Raw genomic sequence first — 18,412 nt, forward strand, 5'->3', positions numbered from 1 at the left:
TAAAATTCTGTGAAAAGACAATATTTTTAAAAAATACCAAAGAATGTGAAATTTCATTTTTAGTATTGCGAAAACAATCTAACATGAATTTCAGCTGAATAGCGACCTCTATCAGCTAGTGCAAGCATTTTACAATTAAAAGTTTCTATTGTACAGTCTAGATGGAAAAATGAAGTATGTGAGATAGCTGCTACAATATTTGACGAAGGAACGAATTACTCCGTTAACATGTGTTGAGAAATGAGATAGCAATCGATATATGAAAATAGGTGCGGCCATATTGATTGTCAAAAACGAAGGTAAAGCAAGTAAACTTCGTTAAGCGTCCTTTGGTATTCGGTTATGTAGGAAATGAATCAACGAGTTGACAGCGGCGAGCAACGACGTTCATCGAAGTTTTGCGGATAAAAARCGATTTAAAATTGATAACTTGTCAAATAAAATTGATTTAATATAATTATTTGACTTGTGGGATTTATTTGGCTACAAGTATATACTTGAATTTTGTGGTTTTCGTTTTTTTTTTGTAACTGTGGACGCTAATTTAAAGCGGTTGATTTACGAGAAGAAAGAAGAATAGAGCAGAGCGGCAACGGCTACTGCGACAGTCTAGAAAAAAGGGGGAGAAGAGGAAGAAAAGCGATAGCAGCGAAACAGTCGGTTAACGACAGCGACATTAGTGCCGGAGCAGAAGCAGAAGTAAAACGTTTGTCAAAGAGAAAAAATTCGTAGTAGAGAAAAGTAAAAATTGAATTTCGGAAACGCAGGCGACGACGAAAAAAGTGTAGAACGCTGAAAATTTTTGTTTTAATACAACGTCGACGCTAAATTAAATATTTTAATAGAAACTTTCTAAAAGTTTAATATCTGAGAATTTTATTAACGCAATCAAACAGAATGTCGGAACGTGAAAATAATGTGTACAAGGCCAAATTGGCTGAACAAGCTGAACGTTATGATGGTAAGTACGTGGGGTGTTTAAAATTCTGTCATATATGCATTGTGTCGTTGAAAATTCGGTCCTGATTTACCAATCTGGGGTGTGGATTGAAAGATGAAAAATGGACTAGAAAAACACGCGGGTCTAGTATACTGCTTGTGACGAAGACGGACTGATGCGTCAACTAGAAGCAGTTAGGACGGAAATATTTTAAAGAAGCGAGATGGCCGGAATAACAAGACCATGCAAAACTTGTGTCTTTTTTTTTTTTTGCCGGTGATTGAAATTCTCGTGGTTAGATTGCCCCAGAATTTTACTTCGTGATAGTATAAATTTTCAATAGTTAAGATATATGTAAACCTAAATTTTGTTTTAGAAGAAAATAATATATGGTGTCTAAACGAGTTTTTCCAATGCCTATCTATAAAAGTATACGAAGACGTATGAAGGTACATTTTTCAATGTTCTCGGAGTCATGCCCCGAATTCCATTAGAATAAAATTAATCTGCAAAATGACTTATTTGCCATGTACATCGTAACCACCAAGTAGATTAATTTGCTAATAATTTTGTAGTGCGCATATTATATGTATAGATGAGCTGTTTAATAAAATAGATTTTATTCATTCACTATAATATTGAAGGGAATGTCTAGATGACCGAATCGAATCATCAGTGCAATTATATTTTGCAGTGGATACTAATATTTTCACTGCACGAGTGAGCAGTATGACTATTTCTTCTGTTTGAATATACCATTCTTTCCCTTTTTGCTAAGAATTGGATGTTTTTCTCTTTACCTTTCCGCTAATATACGTCATTCGTTCGTATGTGTTTCACCTCGTTGCCGTGGCGTTTCTTCGTGGTTGGTTGCTAGCGTGAAAAATCGATGAATGAAATCGATCGGTCTCTGGAAGTCGCGTTTGCTAATTTTTATATGGAGAAAAAATGCAAAAAAAAATCTACCAAGTTCAAACAAGTTAATATACATACCAAAGAATTCATTTAAATAAACATATATGTATAATAAACATTTTGCTATATAATGTTACACATTATCCTTTTGTGTTAGGTTTATACTAAGACGTTTGAGTTGTTTTAAGTTGATTTTGAACGAAACGTTTTATATTATATATACATTAAATAAACCCAAAGCATCTTTAAATATTGGATTTATCTGTATTTCGATAGTTCTCATTATAACTGTTTTTTCCTTGGAGAGGTTTTATAAAGGATAAAATTAAATTTTCAACTTCTTGGTAGTGTATATTTATGGCTATATTGTGGTTTTGTATTGGCYAAATAATTCGATATGGGCTTAATAATTTCCAAACTAACTTAGGGAAATTATAACTCGAATTTCATTTATTAACTACTTGCATACAACTATATATAGTGTGAAATAGTACTGAGTTGCAGCTTCGGACTCTAAGAATGCATTTTAAACACTCCTTTTTGTCTCGCCCTATGTGAACAGATCCCTTAGTCGGACAAAAAACAGATTGGACACATTTCGGTTATGAGGAGTTCTACTGTATGTAATGTTGATAAAGAAATCATAACGAAATTTTCTTCATACAAATATTTTTAATTAACATTAGGTCAGGTACTGTAGTTAAAAAATACTCTTCAAGTTGGAATGTTTAAAACGACAGCATTTAACTACTACTTTAGCATGCTATTTTATTTTTAGGTTATACATATATTTTTCTTTGTTTAGCATAGACTGTATATGAATTATTCAGAAGTTAACTGTTTTTAATACAAAAATATTGAGTGAGGTAATTTCTAAATAGATAACGCAGCCCTCTATGCGAATTTTCCTGCGTTTTCCATTGACAGAATTTAGCCTATCTATCTTTCCACAAAACGCGTTTTAGATAACCGTTAAAGAAAAAATAATTTGAATATTGCTCTAGTTAACTGATCCAAAATAAACAATTTACAGACGTTTATGGTTGGATTACAAAAAGTCGATTCCTATACTTATATGTATGTTATGCTATAAGTTTTTCAAAAACCTATGTTCTTATCAATTCATGCACGAAAATAACTTTTATTTAATTTGTTTCCATTGTGATGTTTATATTTTATAAACCGTAATACACATAATATAGTTATTATTATTATTCTTTTTTTTTTTTATATTTAAACACATCTAAATATCATTTATGAGTAACTGTAGAACGAAGTATACACCTCGTATCTACTCATTTTTTTCTTTGTACACTCACCGGTGCAATTTATTTTAATGTTCGTATAATATTAGTGCGAAAAGGACGAAGATATATGGATATATAGTTGTAGTTTGTTGACGGCGTTGCCGTTGGCACCCTAGACGGCTATTTAGAATCAATGCTGTCTGTTGCCTTGAACAGCGCAGATGCGACGAACGGTGACGTTCGCATTTGTCTGTATCACATGTTTATCCTCTTATTTTCGCGCTTGTGGTTGTATTCTACCGCTATTGACAGCCTTGTCGCTCTTATGCGGGTTAACGGCGTTTATACAGATTAAAATTTTAACAATTAATTTGAACCGTGGGGAACTGATTTCACCGGTATAGGTAGATAATAAATATTATGTATTGTCTATACTATGCGATTTAAAATTGAGCGCTTACATCTGGTTTATAATACATATATTTTATTTAAAAACAAGATTCAACGTGAAGGGGACCCAATTCTATAAATTTGTTAATACTTTTCAATTTTCATTCAATTATAAATTATTTGTTTTGAATTGATAAATTCAATTAGTAATAAAACATAWAAAAATAAGGGATTTACCAGGGATTTATTAATTTTGATTGCAGTTGAAAAATGCTGATGGGGAATTTAAGAATGAGCTTATCTTTTCTTTGTCATGAGGTAATTTTCCATTATTTTAGAAATTGACTAGAAAAAAAAAAAAAAAAAAAATTAATAAATACGAACAGAAGTCAGAAAATGATAAAAATTAAATAGTTTATATTGCATTGACATAGGCTAAAAACCACCAAATTGGGAGACAATTCAGTTTTCATTAAGCGATTTATATTATCAGAAGTTAAACAGTAACATCTTTTTAAGAAATACTTTTAATTAATTTATTGTCTATATATCTTTAACATTAGAAAATCGTTTTATTTCTATTTTTTTACAGAAATGGTTGAAGCTATGAAAAAAGTTGCTTCTCTCGATGTTGAATTAACTGTTGAAGAGCGAAATCTACTTTCAGTCGCTTATAAGAATGTAATTGGCGCTCGCCGTGCTTCATGGCGTATAATTACCTCAATTGAGCAAAAAGAGGAAAATAAAGGCGCCGAGGAGAAGCTTGAAATGATCAAAACCTATCGCGGGCAGGTGGAGAAAGAGTTACGCGATATTTGTTCCGATATTTTGAATGTGCTAGAAAATCATCTCATTAAATGCGCAACCACAGGTGAAAGCAAAGTATTCTATTATAAGATGAAGGGTGATTATCATCGCTATTTGGCTGAATTTGCTACTGGATCGGATCGTAAGGATGCGGCAGAAAATTCACTTATTGCTTACAAGGCTGCCAGCGATATTGCAATGAATGATCTTCCGCCAACACATCCCATTCGTTTGGGTTTGGCGTTAAACTTTTCGGTAGAATTAATAATATAATTATCGGGAATATGTTAAAAAACATTTACTTACTTTTGTATATGGTTGTAGGTATTCTATTATGAAATTCTTAATTCGCCCGATCGCGCTTGTAGATTAGCGAAAGCAGCATTCGACGATGCCATTGCCGAGCTAGATACCTTAAGCGAAGAGAGCTACAAAGATTCCACACTTATCATGCAATTACTGAGGGATAATCTTACATTATGGACGTCTGATATGCAGGCTGATGGTAAGTAATATTTTCGAATGAATAAAATAAATATATCAATTGATATTTTCTTATAAGGTGATGGCGAACAAAAACCGGAAATTCAAGATGTTGAAGATCAGGATGTGTCGTAATTTAAGTAACCCCACCTTACTTAATTATAAAATCCCTTCTATATACCTTTTCCTACTGTAATACAGCAGCAGCAACCACATACACAAACACATTAAAACGAGAAACATTATAATACACAACAACAACAATGGTATACATTATATACATCTCAATTGCATAAACAAATTAATAAATCTTTTTCAGAAAAAACACTTGAAACTAAAATATAACTCAAACAAATTTCTCCTGCCCCCCCCTCCCATTCAATGTGTGAAAATTTTTGCATTAAACATAATTATTAAAATCAGAATTATTATTAAAACAACAAAATAATGATTATTAATAATTACGGTAATGATAAATACATCAGTATAAAAATAAATATAATAAAAATCAACACTAATTATTTTAGAGCATAACATTTAACCTAGAAAACAGGCAATGCATTCGCACTTACACAGTTAATCGTTGCAAACGCAACATTCAGAATGTAATAGAAGAAAATCGAGTTTATTTTAAGGATTCTACAATAAAGAAATATTAAGAGAAGAGGATATAGAAAATAGTAATAAAGAAACAATTGTATCAATCAAATAAAAATGAGCGAATTACAGTCAACAAAATTGATGGAAGAATTGATGAGAACTTATCTTAAAAATACTAGACATAAAGTTTGAAATGGTAAACAACGCATAAATAAACGAATAATATAATATGATGGATAAATTTTCAATATGTATAATTTTGCGGATACTCGAACTTGAAGTTTAGATATTAGATGAAGGATGGATAGTGCAGTGTAGTTGAACATTAGGAAAAATATTTGAATCAGTTATTTTGTATAAATACATAGAAAGTTTAAACATTTGTTGAGCTTTTGGAGAAAAATTCCAAGCGAGTTACAATTTGAAAATATCAAATGTAACATTAAGATACTTAGGGAAGAGTTTCGAACATAAAGAGTCGCTATAATCTACTATTCAAAGGAATATAATTTTTGAAGCGTTTTGCATCTCTTCAGTCATTGGTGTTTTGCGTTGCGGTGTTCATGGCGCACATAAATGGTTTTCATAACATTTAAAAGCAAGTTTAGTAATAACCATAGATATCGTAGTTGCTTCAGCCCAAAGTTTTGTCCACAAATTTAGTTGATTCTGTGAARTTTGAAATTTTTTTTAATGAAAATTATATTGTATTGCCTTGCCTTTATTTATATTTTTGGACAAGGTTCAAACAAATTGTATAATTCCTAAAAAAAAATTAAATCATCAAATTTTTGATAGACCACGAAATCTTATTTGAAGTAAATGAAAATGAAAGAATGGGCATATTAAATCAAAAAATCGAATTGTATACACATACTTTTCAGTTATTTAAATAGAGAAAGCAAGTACTCCAGAACTATAATATACCATATCCGTTAAAAATTATCACAATGTCAACATTTGCAGCAAAGCTGAAAAAAATAAAAAGTTTTCAGTGAAACAGTATTCTCATTTAGGTAATAAATGCTCGGAAAGTTTATACGCAAAACCTACAACACACATATGTAGGTGCCACAAGTTTACGATCTGATACCTTTCCCCCTATACTGCACTTCTCATCTACTGAAACTGGAAGCTGCACAAATAAAAATCATCCGTTTAACACATAAAAACAATATGTTTCCGCAAATTTGAATTAAACAAAGCAAACAGTAAACAAGCAAGGAGGACCTAAGTTGGGGTGTATGGTGAATACTTTATATTCTTGCAACTTGTAGGAATGAAAGTCGGCTAAATGCTTTCAGGTTTGGCAAACAAATATATAAAAAAAAATTCAACTTCATTGTGAAACGAAATGGTGGATGCATTCCCATCAAAGCTAAAATTATATTAAATAATCCTCAATATATTTTAGCCAATACCTCATACTATTAACATACCACATTCTAACAAAATTATTTCTGGGTTTTATTAAGGTACCTCACGTATCATCACGGTGTTCGAGAATTCTTTTATAAGATCTATAGAGGCTAGGTTAAGTTACCCGATGTTAGGCACAAAGATACACTGTTATTTTCTTTTTTTCATGAGATAAGTTACACCGACCGTTAGCGTATAGTCACCCGGAAGTTCGAAAATATTTATATTGAGTATGGTGCGTATTTTTGCTGCAACACCAACCTCACCAGGAGACTAGTATAAAGTTTTATATACATTTATATAGCGAGCCGCTTGTTACAAGACCTAAGCCCGCTGGCACAGACAGACGCTGCACTTAGACTTCAGCGAACCCTTAAATTGAAATGTGGGAGTGGCTCTACAGAAGCTTCTCTCTCTTTTAACCGTAACCCCAGGCTCCACACGGGTTGGCTACCGCACCTTACACAGGGGTTGCTCACGCTTCCAGGGTGAGCGGCGAGGTAGCTAAACTAGGAAATGGGGATAGCTTCACGACAGTAACTGCTTACCTAGAAGCATAATCGGTACCGAAGGGCTTAAATAGTTTCGGTTCGATTTAGAAAGTTTTTGCTCATTAGATGGTACACTTCATGCCAAGTTTTATTCCGTTATATTAATTGGAATGTAAAATAATCGGGTGGAAATTGAAATTATTATTTGGGAAGAAGGCGTTGTTGTAGTGCGATATCTTCATTCCTGAATAGCAGAATAATGTCATGTAACAGATTTGGTTGATATCTGTCGAATAAGTCCCGAGATTTGGATTTGCACTTAAATCTGGGAGGTTCCCCGCCATAGTTTTATTGATTTGGAAGATATACACATGAAGCTTATAAGTGGGCAATCCTTTTTACCTATACTACTGATAGTAAATAAAAATATTAAGCTCTGCAAGGCTGGCAAGAGTACAAAAATTCGGTGTTTCCATAAAGTTTTAATATAGAGATTAGATTGAGAAGACTTTAATTAGTAACTGCTAATATTAAGATGATTAGTAATTGTTGAGATTTCGAGTTCAACAATTCTCAGTACAATGCTTTGAACTAAAAATGTTTTGTATACATACATATAATAATTGGTTTCTCAAGGTATACTAAGAAATTTTTTTTTTTAAATATTGCAATATTTAAATAATGCTCCTAAAACTCCTAATTTATTATGATTGATTTTTAATAGCTTGTTTGGTGTAAATTATTTTATTTCAAACAGTTTTGCAATTTAAAATAAACGCACAAACACTTTGCATTCGCATTTCCTATAAGTTGTTTTCCTTATATGAGGCAAACATACATGTATAAAGGAGTGTAAGTGCAAATGTATATTTTGCAATAGGTGGAACTGAGGGATTTGTGAAGACACATAAAAATTTAAACTACTTCGTCTGAATTCGGTGCAGCAACCGCGCTAATGACCGTGCATTTTGCGTATTTGTGTTCTTCATTTGTTCGTAGATGTATTCAACATTTTGTATTGTATGCGACTGTAAATAAATTGCGTGAGGTATGATATGATTATGTAGAAAGATTGTGAATCTCGAAAACAGTACTTTGAGAATTTTATTTGTCAATATAAATGTTCGTGTACTGTGTTCGAAATTCGTTAAGGTATGGTAATTTACAATTAACTTAACGTTAATGTGGGACTCCGCCTTTGCAGCAAGATGCCAAAGATTGACAGCCAGTTGGAAAGTTTTCTCGCGGCTAAGGTTAGCATACCGGATGATACGTAAAAATAAATCTAGTGCTAGTGTGGCCTGCGTACGTAATTGGCGTTTGCTACCCAGTATCTTAAGTTGAACTAAGATGTCATCAATGACTTGACTGCATATATTATTGACTTCTGTTAGATATTTCTGATCATGGCCATAAAGTTCATCATTTGAAACAACTAAAATTAAAAGACAACATTATTTCAATATTATTTTTAGATTATTTCTAATTCTCACCGCCGGGAATGTGATAAGGAAATTCTTCCAAACTTTGTATGTACAACATATCTAGAGCTTGCAAATAAACGATGACCAGTCCAGAGCTCTGAGCATCGAAGGGGAATTTAGTGACGACTGAAAGTAGTAGACGGAGTAGATATAGCACCCCTTGATCGGGACTATCCTATAATAAAATGAAAACCAAATATTCGACTAATGATAAACGAGTTAAGCGATTAAATTATTATTTATATTTTATTACATACAGGTACTACCACTAATGTTGCTAACATGTTGCAAAGGTAAGATACCAAATACGTCTCCAGATCCAGTGATTTGCCTTCCGTTTCCACGGATCGTGGTAAGTTACTCACTAATTGAAGGGCGGCTTCGAAACACGCATCCGCTAAAAAGTACAATAATTATGGAATCTACAAAAAATAATGATGAAACATACCCTGTCCTAAACATTGATTCAATAGCGCCACCTGACCGGTTAGTAAGTATAGGTCCATTTGATTTTGAATTGCTGTAATACTGGGGATTGAAATAAAACAGAATGCTATGCATGCTTTTACAAACGCTCCAGTTTTTTGAGTATAATTTCCTTTAATCACATGTCGTATCCCAACGGCTAACTTATTTACAGAATTTACCAATGTTATATAGACTGCGTCCAAATCTGTGAAAGCTTCACGAGCGTCCACATAAAAACTAAGCTGTCGTTCAAAATCTTTTGTGTAAGTAACTTTACGTATGAAACTACTTATCAAGTGCGAGATTTGTCGGCGTTCATCTTCTACGGATTGAGCGCTAATGGTGAAAAATGTGAAATCGATTGCAAATGAAATTTTAATATTAAGAAGTATGTAAGAACTTACGTTACAGAGTTACTGAGAATCTTTCCAATAAACATTATCGCATTGATCACAATTTCATCCGAGATATTATCTTCGGATTTTTGGTGGTACCTTATCAGAATGTTTTTACATACGACTATCCTATTTGAATCTTTCTTAAAAAGATCTAAGTATGGTAAAAAGTTTTCCTGAATGAGCAACAACTCCGTATTTTCAAAATGCTGCAAAATTTTGTCTAAAATATTTTGCAACTGAGTATAAAATCTTTCATATGTTCGGCTTGCGTTCACTCGTAAGGCTATTGTTCCCAACAGATCATTGATAACAGTTATCTACCAGAACACATAAAACAAATTATGCTATTTACATATGTAATTCGTACTTGAATAATATCTTCGTACTTACAGAGAAATTTTTTGCAATAAATTGTGTCCATGTTTCTATACAGTTTATATATTCAATTGCATCGGTGAAAGTATCTATGGTATTAAAAGAACCATTTAAAAGTTGTAACCTTTGCTCTGGAAGTGGTGGGTAGTTGCTGACACTAATGCCAAGGGCGCGGAATAAGTGTCCTTTCGAAATGCCTTCTGTGTTAGAGCTTGCAAGTAACTTAACGAATTCCAATGCGTTTGAAGCAATGAACTTTGGTTGGAATACATTCAGCATAGAAATAAACAGTAGTCCACTGTAAAATTGTCAAAGTAAGAATTCCGTTTAATATTTCAAACTAATTATTGAAAAGATTATAAAATATTGCTGTCATAAAAAAATGTCTGACTTATTTTTTGTTCCTTTGCATTCGTTCATTATTTCTTCTGTGTAAATACTGTTTTTGTGAACAAGTGCTAATAACATGAAATCCAAAGCCGGACTGTACAATGATAAATATGTTTCATGGTTGACACGCTGGCGATTCAGTTCAGAACGAACAGCTCCGCTAAAAATCTGAAAAATAATATTTATTTAGATTTTTACAGGATTCCGGAAATTTAACAATCGTACCGTGTTGTAGATTTTTAAGAAATCCTTAAAATTTTCTTTTATAGATTCTTTATTAGTCGTAACATTTAGACTAATACGAACCAAGTAGCACCGTGCATATGTCTGAATTAAAGGGTCACCAATACCACGGATCATTTTAGTAATACGAAGTAAATTTTTATCGAATTCTCTGTAAAAAAAAATCACTTTTTAGTTACATATAAAAATATTAATAGGAATTTTAATTTTTACTTAGGTGATATAAACTCATAACATTTGAGTATAGCCATTTCCAAATATAAACGGGGTAACAGTTCCCGAATAGAAGCAATTTTAAAAAACCAATTTTGACAAGTTTCTCTAGCGTTTTCATACAATGGCTCGGCTTCATTCAATTTCCTGTTACTATAAAAAAATTTGAATTAGTGTTACAAAAAATAAAATTACACATACTCTCCATCGCCTATAATATTGCTTGCTTTAATATTAAGTCGCTCATAGACCAATTTTCCAAACATATCAAGAATATCAGTTATAAGAACAAATTGGCTAGGATAAAAGCTAAGTACTGAAGTGTTGGCAAGCATTTTAGAACATTGAATGACAATTTTTAATGATTTTACTCGTTGATCATCGTTCCATGACGTTACCAACTCTTGATTTAATTGTTCAATACGTTGTATATATTCCTGTTGAGTTAAATCAATCATGTGACTCATGGAAGCATCATCGAAGTCATCTAGCTGCTCCAGGCGAAATTTTACTTTGTCGGCGACTACGGTCTGAGATTTAACTAAAACAGCAATCCGTTAACACTTTATTTAAACTGATTTAATGGAATTAGTTATTGGATCATATAGAGCTTACTTCCTTCTCCACCTGAGCTTGCTGCTGAAAGGAAACTTGTCGAAATAGACAGTTTTTCTGACGTTGTGTAACGATTCAATATCCCCAAACGTTTTGCGCCCCAACTTATATTATCTTCGTCCAAATTTTTACTATCATTTTTTTCCATCTGCTAAACATTTTTAATGGATTATGTTTTAATTTGGGAAGACCAACAAATTCTGTAGCTACCTGTGTTAAAGGGTCCATATTTTCTTGTTCTTGTCGTGCAAATAGGGACAGCGGATCCGTTCCATCCAAAGACAAAGTTAGCGGCTCCGCCGATAATGAAATACTTGATGAAGCTCGTGAACTAWTATCGCTACTGAAGCTACTCCGAATATCTTTCAAGCAACGTTTGGTGCCTTTACTTTCGATTACTGTCACTCCATGTATCTTCAATGGATGCTCATAAGTTATGTGGCTTTGTAATGGATTTTTGTGTACTTCATAAAAGTGGGGAATACACTCCCAATCTGTGGCCATCACGAAAAGATTTGAATACGCGGCTTAAAATAGTACAGATTCATCTAAAAATTAAACAAACTTATTTCGACATTTACTCAACATCATAACTAAAAATTGCACTTTAAATTACAATTAATCTGCTGTCCCAAGGTCAATTTTTGTTATCTCGATACTTTTAAAAGCGGCAATATTGCTTGGAGAATACAACAATGAGTTTTTAAGAAATTAGTTCTCAATGGTTAAGACTCTAAATTAAAAACTTATGAACTATACAATATTTAAAAACAAACTATTTCTAAGTTATGGGGAGTCCATGATATAACTTGAATACAATTCACATAAATCTAATTCAAATACAATATATGTAGATACTTAGACTGCGTACACATACGAAGACTTCTGATTCTCCACCTGCCTCTCCCCGGCATTTGGGTCAATGTAATTGAAACGGACCCGGATTTTTATCCAGCCAAGGACTGTCAAACCGGCAGAACTCGTCCAAATTACTTTAGGAATGCTTTCTACCGCTACAGCAATAATGAAGAAAGGCGAAAAGACGTGTAGCTATTACTCGGGCAACACCATTTGTATTCGTTTGTGTTGCTCAAACGTCACTAAATCTCATAAACTTAAAATCTGGGTAATTGGAAAGGCAAATAAAAAGAAATTTTAAGTTTTTATGAAATAGCGACCACTTACAGTTAAGCTACAGCGCCTGGCTTGAGGGAGGATTTTTTGTTTGTCAATCAGTAACATTTGAGAGGTAAGAGTTGAAAAAAATTAAAAAAAAACAATTTTAAAAACCTTAGTATACATGTTATAGTACATATGATCTTTGGACTGTAGGTAGATTTTGGTCAACGCAGATTTTTGAGCTTTTCATTTATGAAAGAAGATTAGAATAAAACTGTATCAAAACATTTTTTTAAAAGATGTACTTTCATACTAACAAAAGCAGGGGGTCTGTATACACACACATACCATAATCTACTAAAGAACCTCTCTGATGTGTTTTTTCTTAAATCGAAGACAACAAAGAAAAATTTTGTTAAAATTTTATTGCATTATATATTAAATTTAATTGAAAGCACATAATTATTAGAATTATCATAGGATCTTAAACATAAATTATTATAGTTCAAAGCACCCTTAACTTTTTGCTGAGCTCAAGCGTAGTGAGGAGGGTAGTGGCGAATCGAAATGGCTGGTTTGGTTGSGACGAAATTTTGGAATTCTAATCTAAATTGAGGAGTTTCTTCCCCTTTAGCCACATTCCTATGTACATTGTATTTTCTGTATAAATACATACGTATGTATACATACATTATTATTTTTTGATGTTTTGTTGCCATACCAACCGACTGGCCGATGCCTTCATATTTTACATATTCGCGACAAGTATACGTATACATGTGTATGTAAGTATATATTCGTACAACTTTGATATTGTGTTACGTCTGATGTTAAGGAAAGTGAAAAAGCAACTTTAACTCTGCTGTTGGGGCTACTCACATCTTTATATGCAGGTTTTACTTGTTTTCACAATAATTTTCATTTCGATTTTTTGCAAAATAGTGTTTCTACACGGAGCGTTCACTTAATCCAACAAACAATCTAGTCTGTTGACCATTGACCAATTTGTCCCAAATAACTTTTTTATGACCATAAACCTTACCAAGTTACTGGTGTTTAACGTAAAGATAAAGCTATTTTTTTTTTGATTTCGGTTAAATCGCTTAATTGGCAGTTTTTTCTCTTAAGAATATGAAAGTACCGACCAATTGAACAGTTATTAATAATAATAATTTCATTAATTAACTTTAAACAATTTATATGTATTTACATACATATGTATATAATTGTAGTTTCCGAGGAACAGATTTTTTTTTCAATTGAAAATACTAATTATTAAGAGAAACCGAACTTTGGATTAGATGCTTCTGTATTTGCGTGTTTTTGTATAGAAAGAAAGTAAATTAGTTGTATCAACAAGATCGGAGCGATCGAGTAAGAGATGCTAAATGAGTGAATTTTACAGGGCATCAAAGCGTATTCTTTGCATGTTTGGTATATCAGGTTCTAATCTGATATCCGGGGTGTAGTGATAACCATATGAATTGGTTTTAAAAACAAGTTATCCGTATCAAAATTAAGGATATAAAATATTAATCGTATCGAAATGCAGCATAAAAATATTTGATGAAAGTCTAAGCTTAATGAAGACAATTAATTTAGAAAGTTGCAGTAAACATAACAAGCTACTACAACCCGTATAAATATACTTATAAATAAGCGAATCTCTTCGGACGCCATGACCAAGCCAGCATAACCACTGTATCTTGATTCGCTGAACTATRTCAATGTCGTCATATAACTAGTGCAGCTCATCCTTCCATCGAATGTGATATTCGACGTTGCCAATGCACAAAGGACCATAAATCTTCGCCAACAAAAAAGAAGAAGAAATAGATGTATTCATCTTTGAATTTTGAAATATCTACTTATTGAGGAACTACATTTAATTATTACAGGGGTTAACACAAAATTTGACCATAACTTTAAAGCAGTAAATTTCCATGCTTTAGGTCGTAATTAGACGAAAAAAATATATGAAATGAAAAAGTTTGCTTTTTTATTTAGGAAACGATATTTTTTAAAATATGTAAGTGAAATCACTTAAAAAACATTTTTATTATTTTTATTAAATTTTACTATCAAAATAACTTATAAAAAAGTAAAAAATAATTTAAAAGTGCACACTTTTACTTTTTCTTTTATGTTCTTTCTCTTAATAAACAAAAAATATAGTATTAGTACTATAACTTTTACAAAAGCAAACTTTATACGAAAAAAGGTATTTTCTTATCGTTTTTATTCATAATTAATCAGAAAATCATAAAGTAAACTTTAGGACAAAGAACTAATTTTTTTCTGTAGAGTCTTGTTATTAGTATTGTTCTTTAAAGAGTTCTACATTTATTTGAGGGTCGGCCACCGAGTTGTTCCTCAATAAAAGCCTTTTATTAGTGTACTCGTAGTTTAAATATACACCAATCCAAAATCGCCCATTTGGCTTAAAGACATGTGGGGAATGCGGAAGCATTAACCAAATATCAATTGACAATTTGTCAAATTCTCATGGCAACACGTCAATATACATATATACTTATGTACATACTTATGTACTATAGTATGTTACTTCAGCCGATGTGAATTGCACATGGTGAGCACATCAACAGCGTACGTCTGACGATGGTTGTCGGGTGTTGGTAGTCTCGCTGGAGGAGCTTTCCGAATATATGTTTGTATGTTTGTATAAAAATGCTTGCATTGACAATGACATTCGGATGGTTTTGCATGCAGCTCACAGCGTTAGACATTCACTTGAAGTCTCTGAGATATTTCATGGATTCGAATGCCATATTTGAAATTCGCGGTCGTGTGTCAAGTAAGTATGGATGTATAAGTGAAGCCAACAAAAAATTAATTAATTTAAATACTGCAATTTATGTATTTATATGGTTTACACACATACCTGTTCGGAAATGGAAACGAGAGCAGCCCTTGCGTAAGTTGCGATAGCCAACCCGCGAGGAGCCTGGGATCATGGCGAAAAGAGAGGAAGCTTCAGCGGAGCAACTCCGACATATAAGAAATGTGTATAAAACTTTATACTACACATGTAGCGAGGTTACGGGTGTGGAACCCACCAGGTAGAAACAAGTCCTAAACAAAAAAAGACAACAGCCTCGGATTAAATACCCCACTTTCGTGGGCGAGAAAGACTCAGTCGTCGAGTCCTGGCATTCATTCCGGTGAATGAGCGTCTAGCTATATCCGCATCAAAGATACATTTTTCAATTTTGTTCATCTGGAATCTGACAAAATGTAATGATATCAGCTCTGTCCTTTCTTAGTAATTTTCGACTTTCCTGTTTACTCTGGTTTACAGTTAATTAAAAAAGGCTTGAAGTTCTAATATAATGAATATAATGATTTAAGTTATTATATTATTATAGGATAATATGAGTTTATTATTTGAAAAATAAAGTTTCGACTACACTGGATAATACATACGAGACCTACGTCAGTTGCAAACACTTAAGTATTAACAGTGAAGCATTTTTATCCTTTATGACGAAATGTGACAATGCGTTTTTATTGTCCATTACAATTTATATTACGACCCGCTCATTAGAGAGGAGCAGAGAAGGATATACTTGTATGGTAAAAGACAAAGCTCCTCATTTAAAGTTTAAATAAAATACATGAAGAGCATATGAATGCAGTTATATCTATATCAAGATCATTGTTGGATCTCTTCGGTTTCGCCGAAGTGTTGTGGCATACGTTTACCAAGGCACAACTCTTTTGTTGCTGAGCTAATTTTGTGGAAACCAGAACAAAGGCAGCTGTTATTTGCTTAACCGAATAACACTTTAGTTGCCATTGTAATTGTTTCTACTTAAACCTGTGTCGTTTTATTGTTCTTGCTTTCAGACGTGCAAAAGAACTACGAAAGGATTAGACAGTGGGCAGTCACTGGCTGTTAATTTGCTGGGCTCCGTAATGCAATCAACATCAATATTAACAACAAGAAACATCGACTTTGATTGCATTCAAACTTGTTTGTAGAATTATTGCTGTTACATTTCAATGATAAAGCTGTTAATTAAGGATACAATATTTGCGCATACGCAAACCTCAAAATGTTATTGCACACAATTATGCGTCCGCCACAATATCTACCAATGTATTGGAAYATAGCTAATTCGCACATTCATTCAAAAGTATGGGATATATTTACATTTTTTTGAAAAAATTTTATTATAGAAAAGCGGTGCATTTTGCAAAATGGTTTTTAATGAAGAATATTTACTTATTTGTAGAAAGAAACAAAAAAAAAAAAAATGCTATAAAATCCTGACTTCTTCACGCCTGATAGAATAGTATTGTTGACATTAATTGCAAAAAGCTATGCACTTGGATGTTTAAATTCAAGAAGTTCATAATTTTGTTCTGGATATCTTTCATTTATTTTTGTATACACGAATTTAATGAAAATGTGCTTCYTGTGTAAGCGAGATCAGAAACGCGTCTACAACACATTGCTACCTCAGAAGTGGTAAGAATTAAATACATGATGATGATCTCTTCTATGTAAAAATATTGTTAACCACTAACCACTACCGCATATGGATGTGCGGACGTGTATCTATATTCATGTAATGAACTTTATACATAACAGTTGTGTAAAAAATTCAATTGTAGTCGAGTATTAGCAATTGAAGAAAAGAATCGGTGAAGACGAGTTAAAAATTGAGAAACAGCAAAAAAGAGCATAACATAAAATTTGTTTAGATTTATAAAGTTGTAAAACTATGATAAAATAAATATTTTGTCCACATTAATATTATAAAGAGGAAATATTCGATTGTTTGTGTCTCTGAAATAAATAATAAAGGGTTTTCAACGATAGGAAGCTACATTGTCTCCGATGAACATAGGCTATATTATATTTTCAAAAAAGTTAGGGAGTGTAAAAATTACCTAAATATTCCTTACATAGTGTGCCCTACTAATACTATTGATTCCAAAACAAAATCATGTACCACGACTTTGCAGACCATATACGTTATTATCTACAAAAACTGTCGCGGCGGYATACTTCTAACTGTTATAGTTACATCATAATTAGTATTCTTCTATCTATATCTTTAAAGTAAACTATTGACCCTCTATCAAAAAGTATACTATTAGCTATAACTAACTATAAATTCCAATCTGCAATAAGTAAGCGGTGTCTACGCCAATCAAGAAGAAGAAGAATCTGCAATAAATAATAATAAAAATACTTACATATGTTAAAAGTGAATAAACAAATATAGAAATCTGAATAAAAAATACATCGGAAAACAGTGTAAGGCGCTCATTACATTAGTACTCGTGTAAAAGGAGTCATGGTAATTGCTGCCAGCTCCTCTGTAAAGGTGTGTAACTTAAATATTATGTAAAGCGTTGAAGTGCAGTTAATCTAGTATCATTTAGATAGCGCTATTGGTGGTGTCGCTTGCGGCTGATGTTGATAGCCATACCTTGCAGCGTAATAATTTGCGATAATTTTATTTTTAATTTTTCATCTTCAGATGAATAAATCTGAAATTGAGTAATGGTACTAGAGCAATTATTTTTGCATTAGATTTTCCATTAGAATTCTCATTTCTCTTAAATGCCCTGCATAAATGTGGTAAATATGCAACATGGAATGTGGTAGATTGCAATGAGATATGTTGTTTGGTGTTTCTACTGATGACGCTTTAATTATATTAAATTTAGTTATGGTCCGCCAATCTGGGAAAACTGTTATTTTCTTAACAAAAGAGATGCATATACATTATAATGTTTTTTTAAATGTTTAGTTTTTCGATTTTAGACTTTCGAATAGCTT

At 32.4% G+C, this 18,412-nt stretch overlaps 2 protein-coding genes across 4 annotated transcripts; one reads left to right on the forward strand and one right to left on the reverse strand.

The window, feature by feature from the left end:
- The first annotated feature begins 345 nt into the window (after window positions 1-345).
- Window positions 346-5,612, forward strand: LOC108974395 (14-3-3 protein epsilon). The gene is made up of 4 exons (XM_018942180.1): window positions 346-961; window positions 4,085-4,554; window positions 4,624-4,804; window positions 4,862-5,612. Exons 1-4 carry the CDS (start codon window positions 898-900, stop codon window positions 4,915-4,917), a joined length of 771 nt encoding a protein of 256 aa, XP_018797725.1. The 5' UTR covers window positions 346-897; the 3' UTR covers window positions 4,918-5,612.
- A 2,413-nt stretch (window positions 5,613-8,025) lies between these two features.
- Window positions 8,026-12,089, reverse strand: LOC108974394 (UPF0505 protein CG8202). 3 transcript variants are annotated; one of them, XM_018942179.1, is made up of 13 exons: window positions 11,689-12,089; window positions 11,479-11,626; window positions 11,065-11,404; window positions 10,864-11,016; window positions 10,633-10,801; window positions 10,409-10,575; window positions 10,033-10,315; window positions 9,649-9,959; window positions 9,225-9,580; window positions 9,034-9,173; window positions 8,786-8,951; window positions 8,459-8,727; window positions 8,026-8,320 (listed from the first exon to the last, which is right to left on the reverse strand). In XM_018942179.1, exons 1-13 carry the CDS (start codon window positions 11,980-11,982, stop codon window positions 8,213-8,215), a joined length of 2,904 nt encoding a protein of 967 aa, XP_018797724.1. In that variant the 5' UTR covers window positions 11,983-12,089; the 3' UTR covers window positions 8,026-8,212. The 3 variants fall into 3 exon arrangements, 2 of the variants coding, with proteins under 2 accessions (XP_018797724.1, XP_018797723.1); XM_018942178.1 differs by having other exon boundaries at window positions 11,479-11,629; XR_001993797.1 differs by lacking the exon at window positions 8,026-8,320 and having other exon boundaries at window positions 8,640-8,727; window positions 8,786-8,980; window positions 11,479-11,629.
- Window positions 12,090-18,412: the final 6,323 nt, after the last annotated feature.

Source organism: Bactrocera latifrons, unplaced genomic scaffold (assembly GCF_001853355.1).
Source record: "Bactrocera latifrons isolate USDA-ARS-PBARC rearing strain unplaced genomic scaffold, ASM185335v1 scaffold_55, whole genome shotgun sequence".
In the NCBI taxonomy this organism is placed as follows: Eukaryota; Metazoa; Arthropoda; class Insecta; order Diptera; family Tephritidae; genus Bactrocera; species Bactrocera latifrons.

Bases quoted from the DNA above. Each gene is read 5' to 3' on its own strand.
- LOC108974395 (XM_018942180.1), top strand. From the start codon at position 898: ATGTCGGAACGTGAAAATAATGTGTACAAGGCCAAATTGGCTGAACAA. The intron at 4,555-4,623 runs GTAGAATTAATA...ATATGGTTGTAG, and splicing joins GTTTGGCGTTAAACTTTTCG to GTATTCTATTATGAAATTCT. The intron at 4,805-4,861 runs GTAAGTAATATT...TTTTCTTATAAG, and splicing joins GTCTGATATGCAGGCTGATG to GTGATGGCGAACAAAAACCG.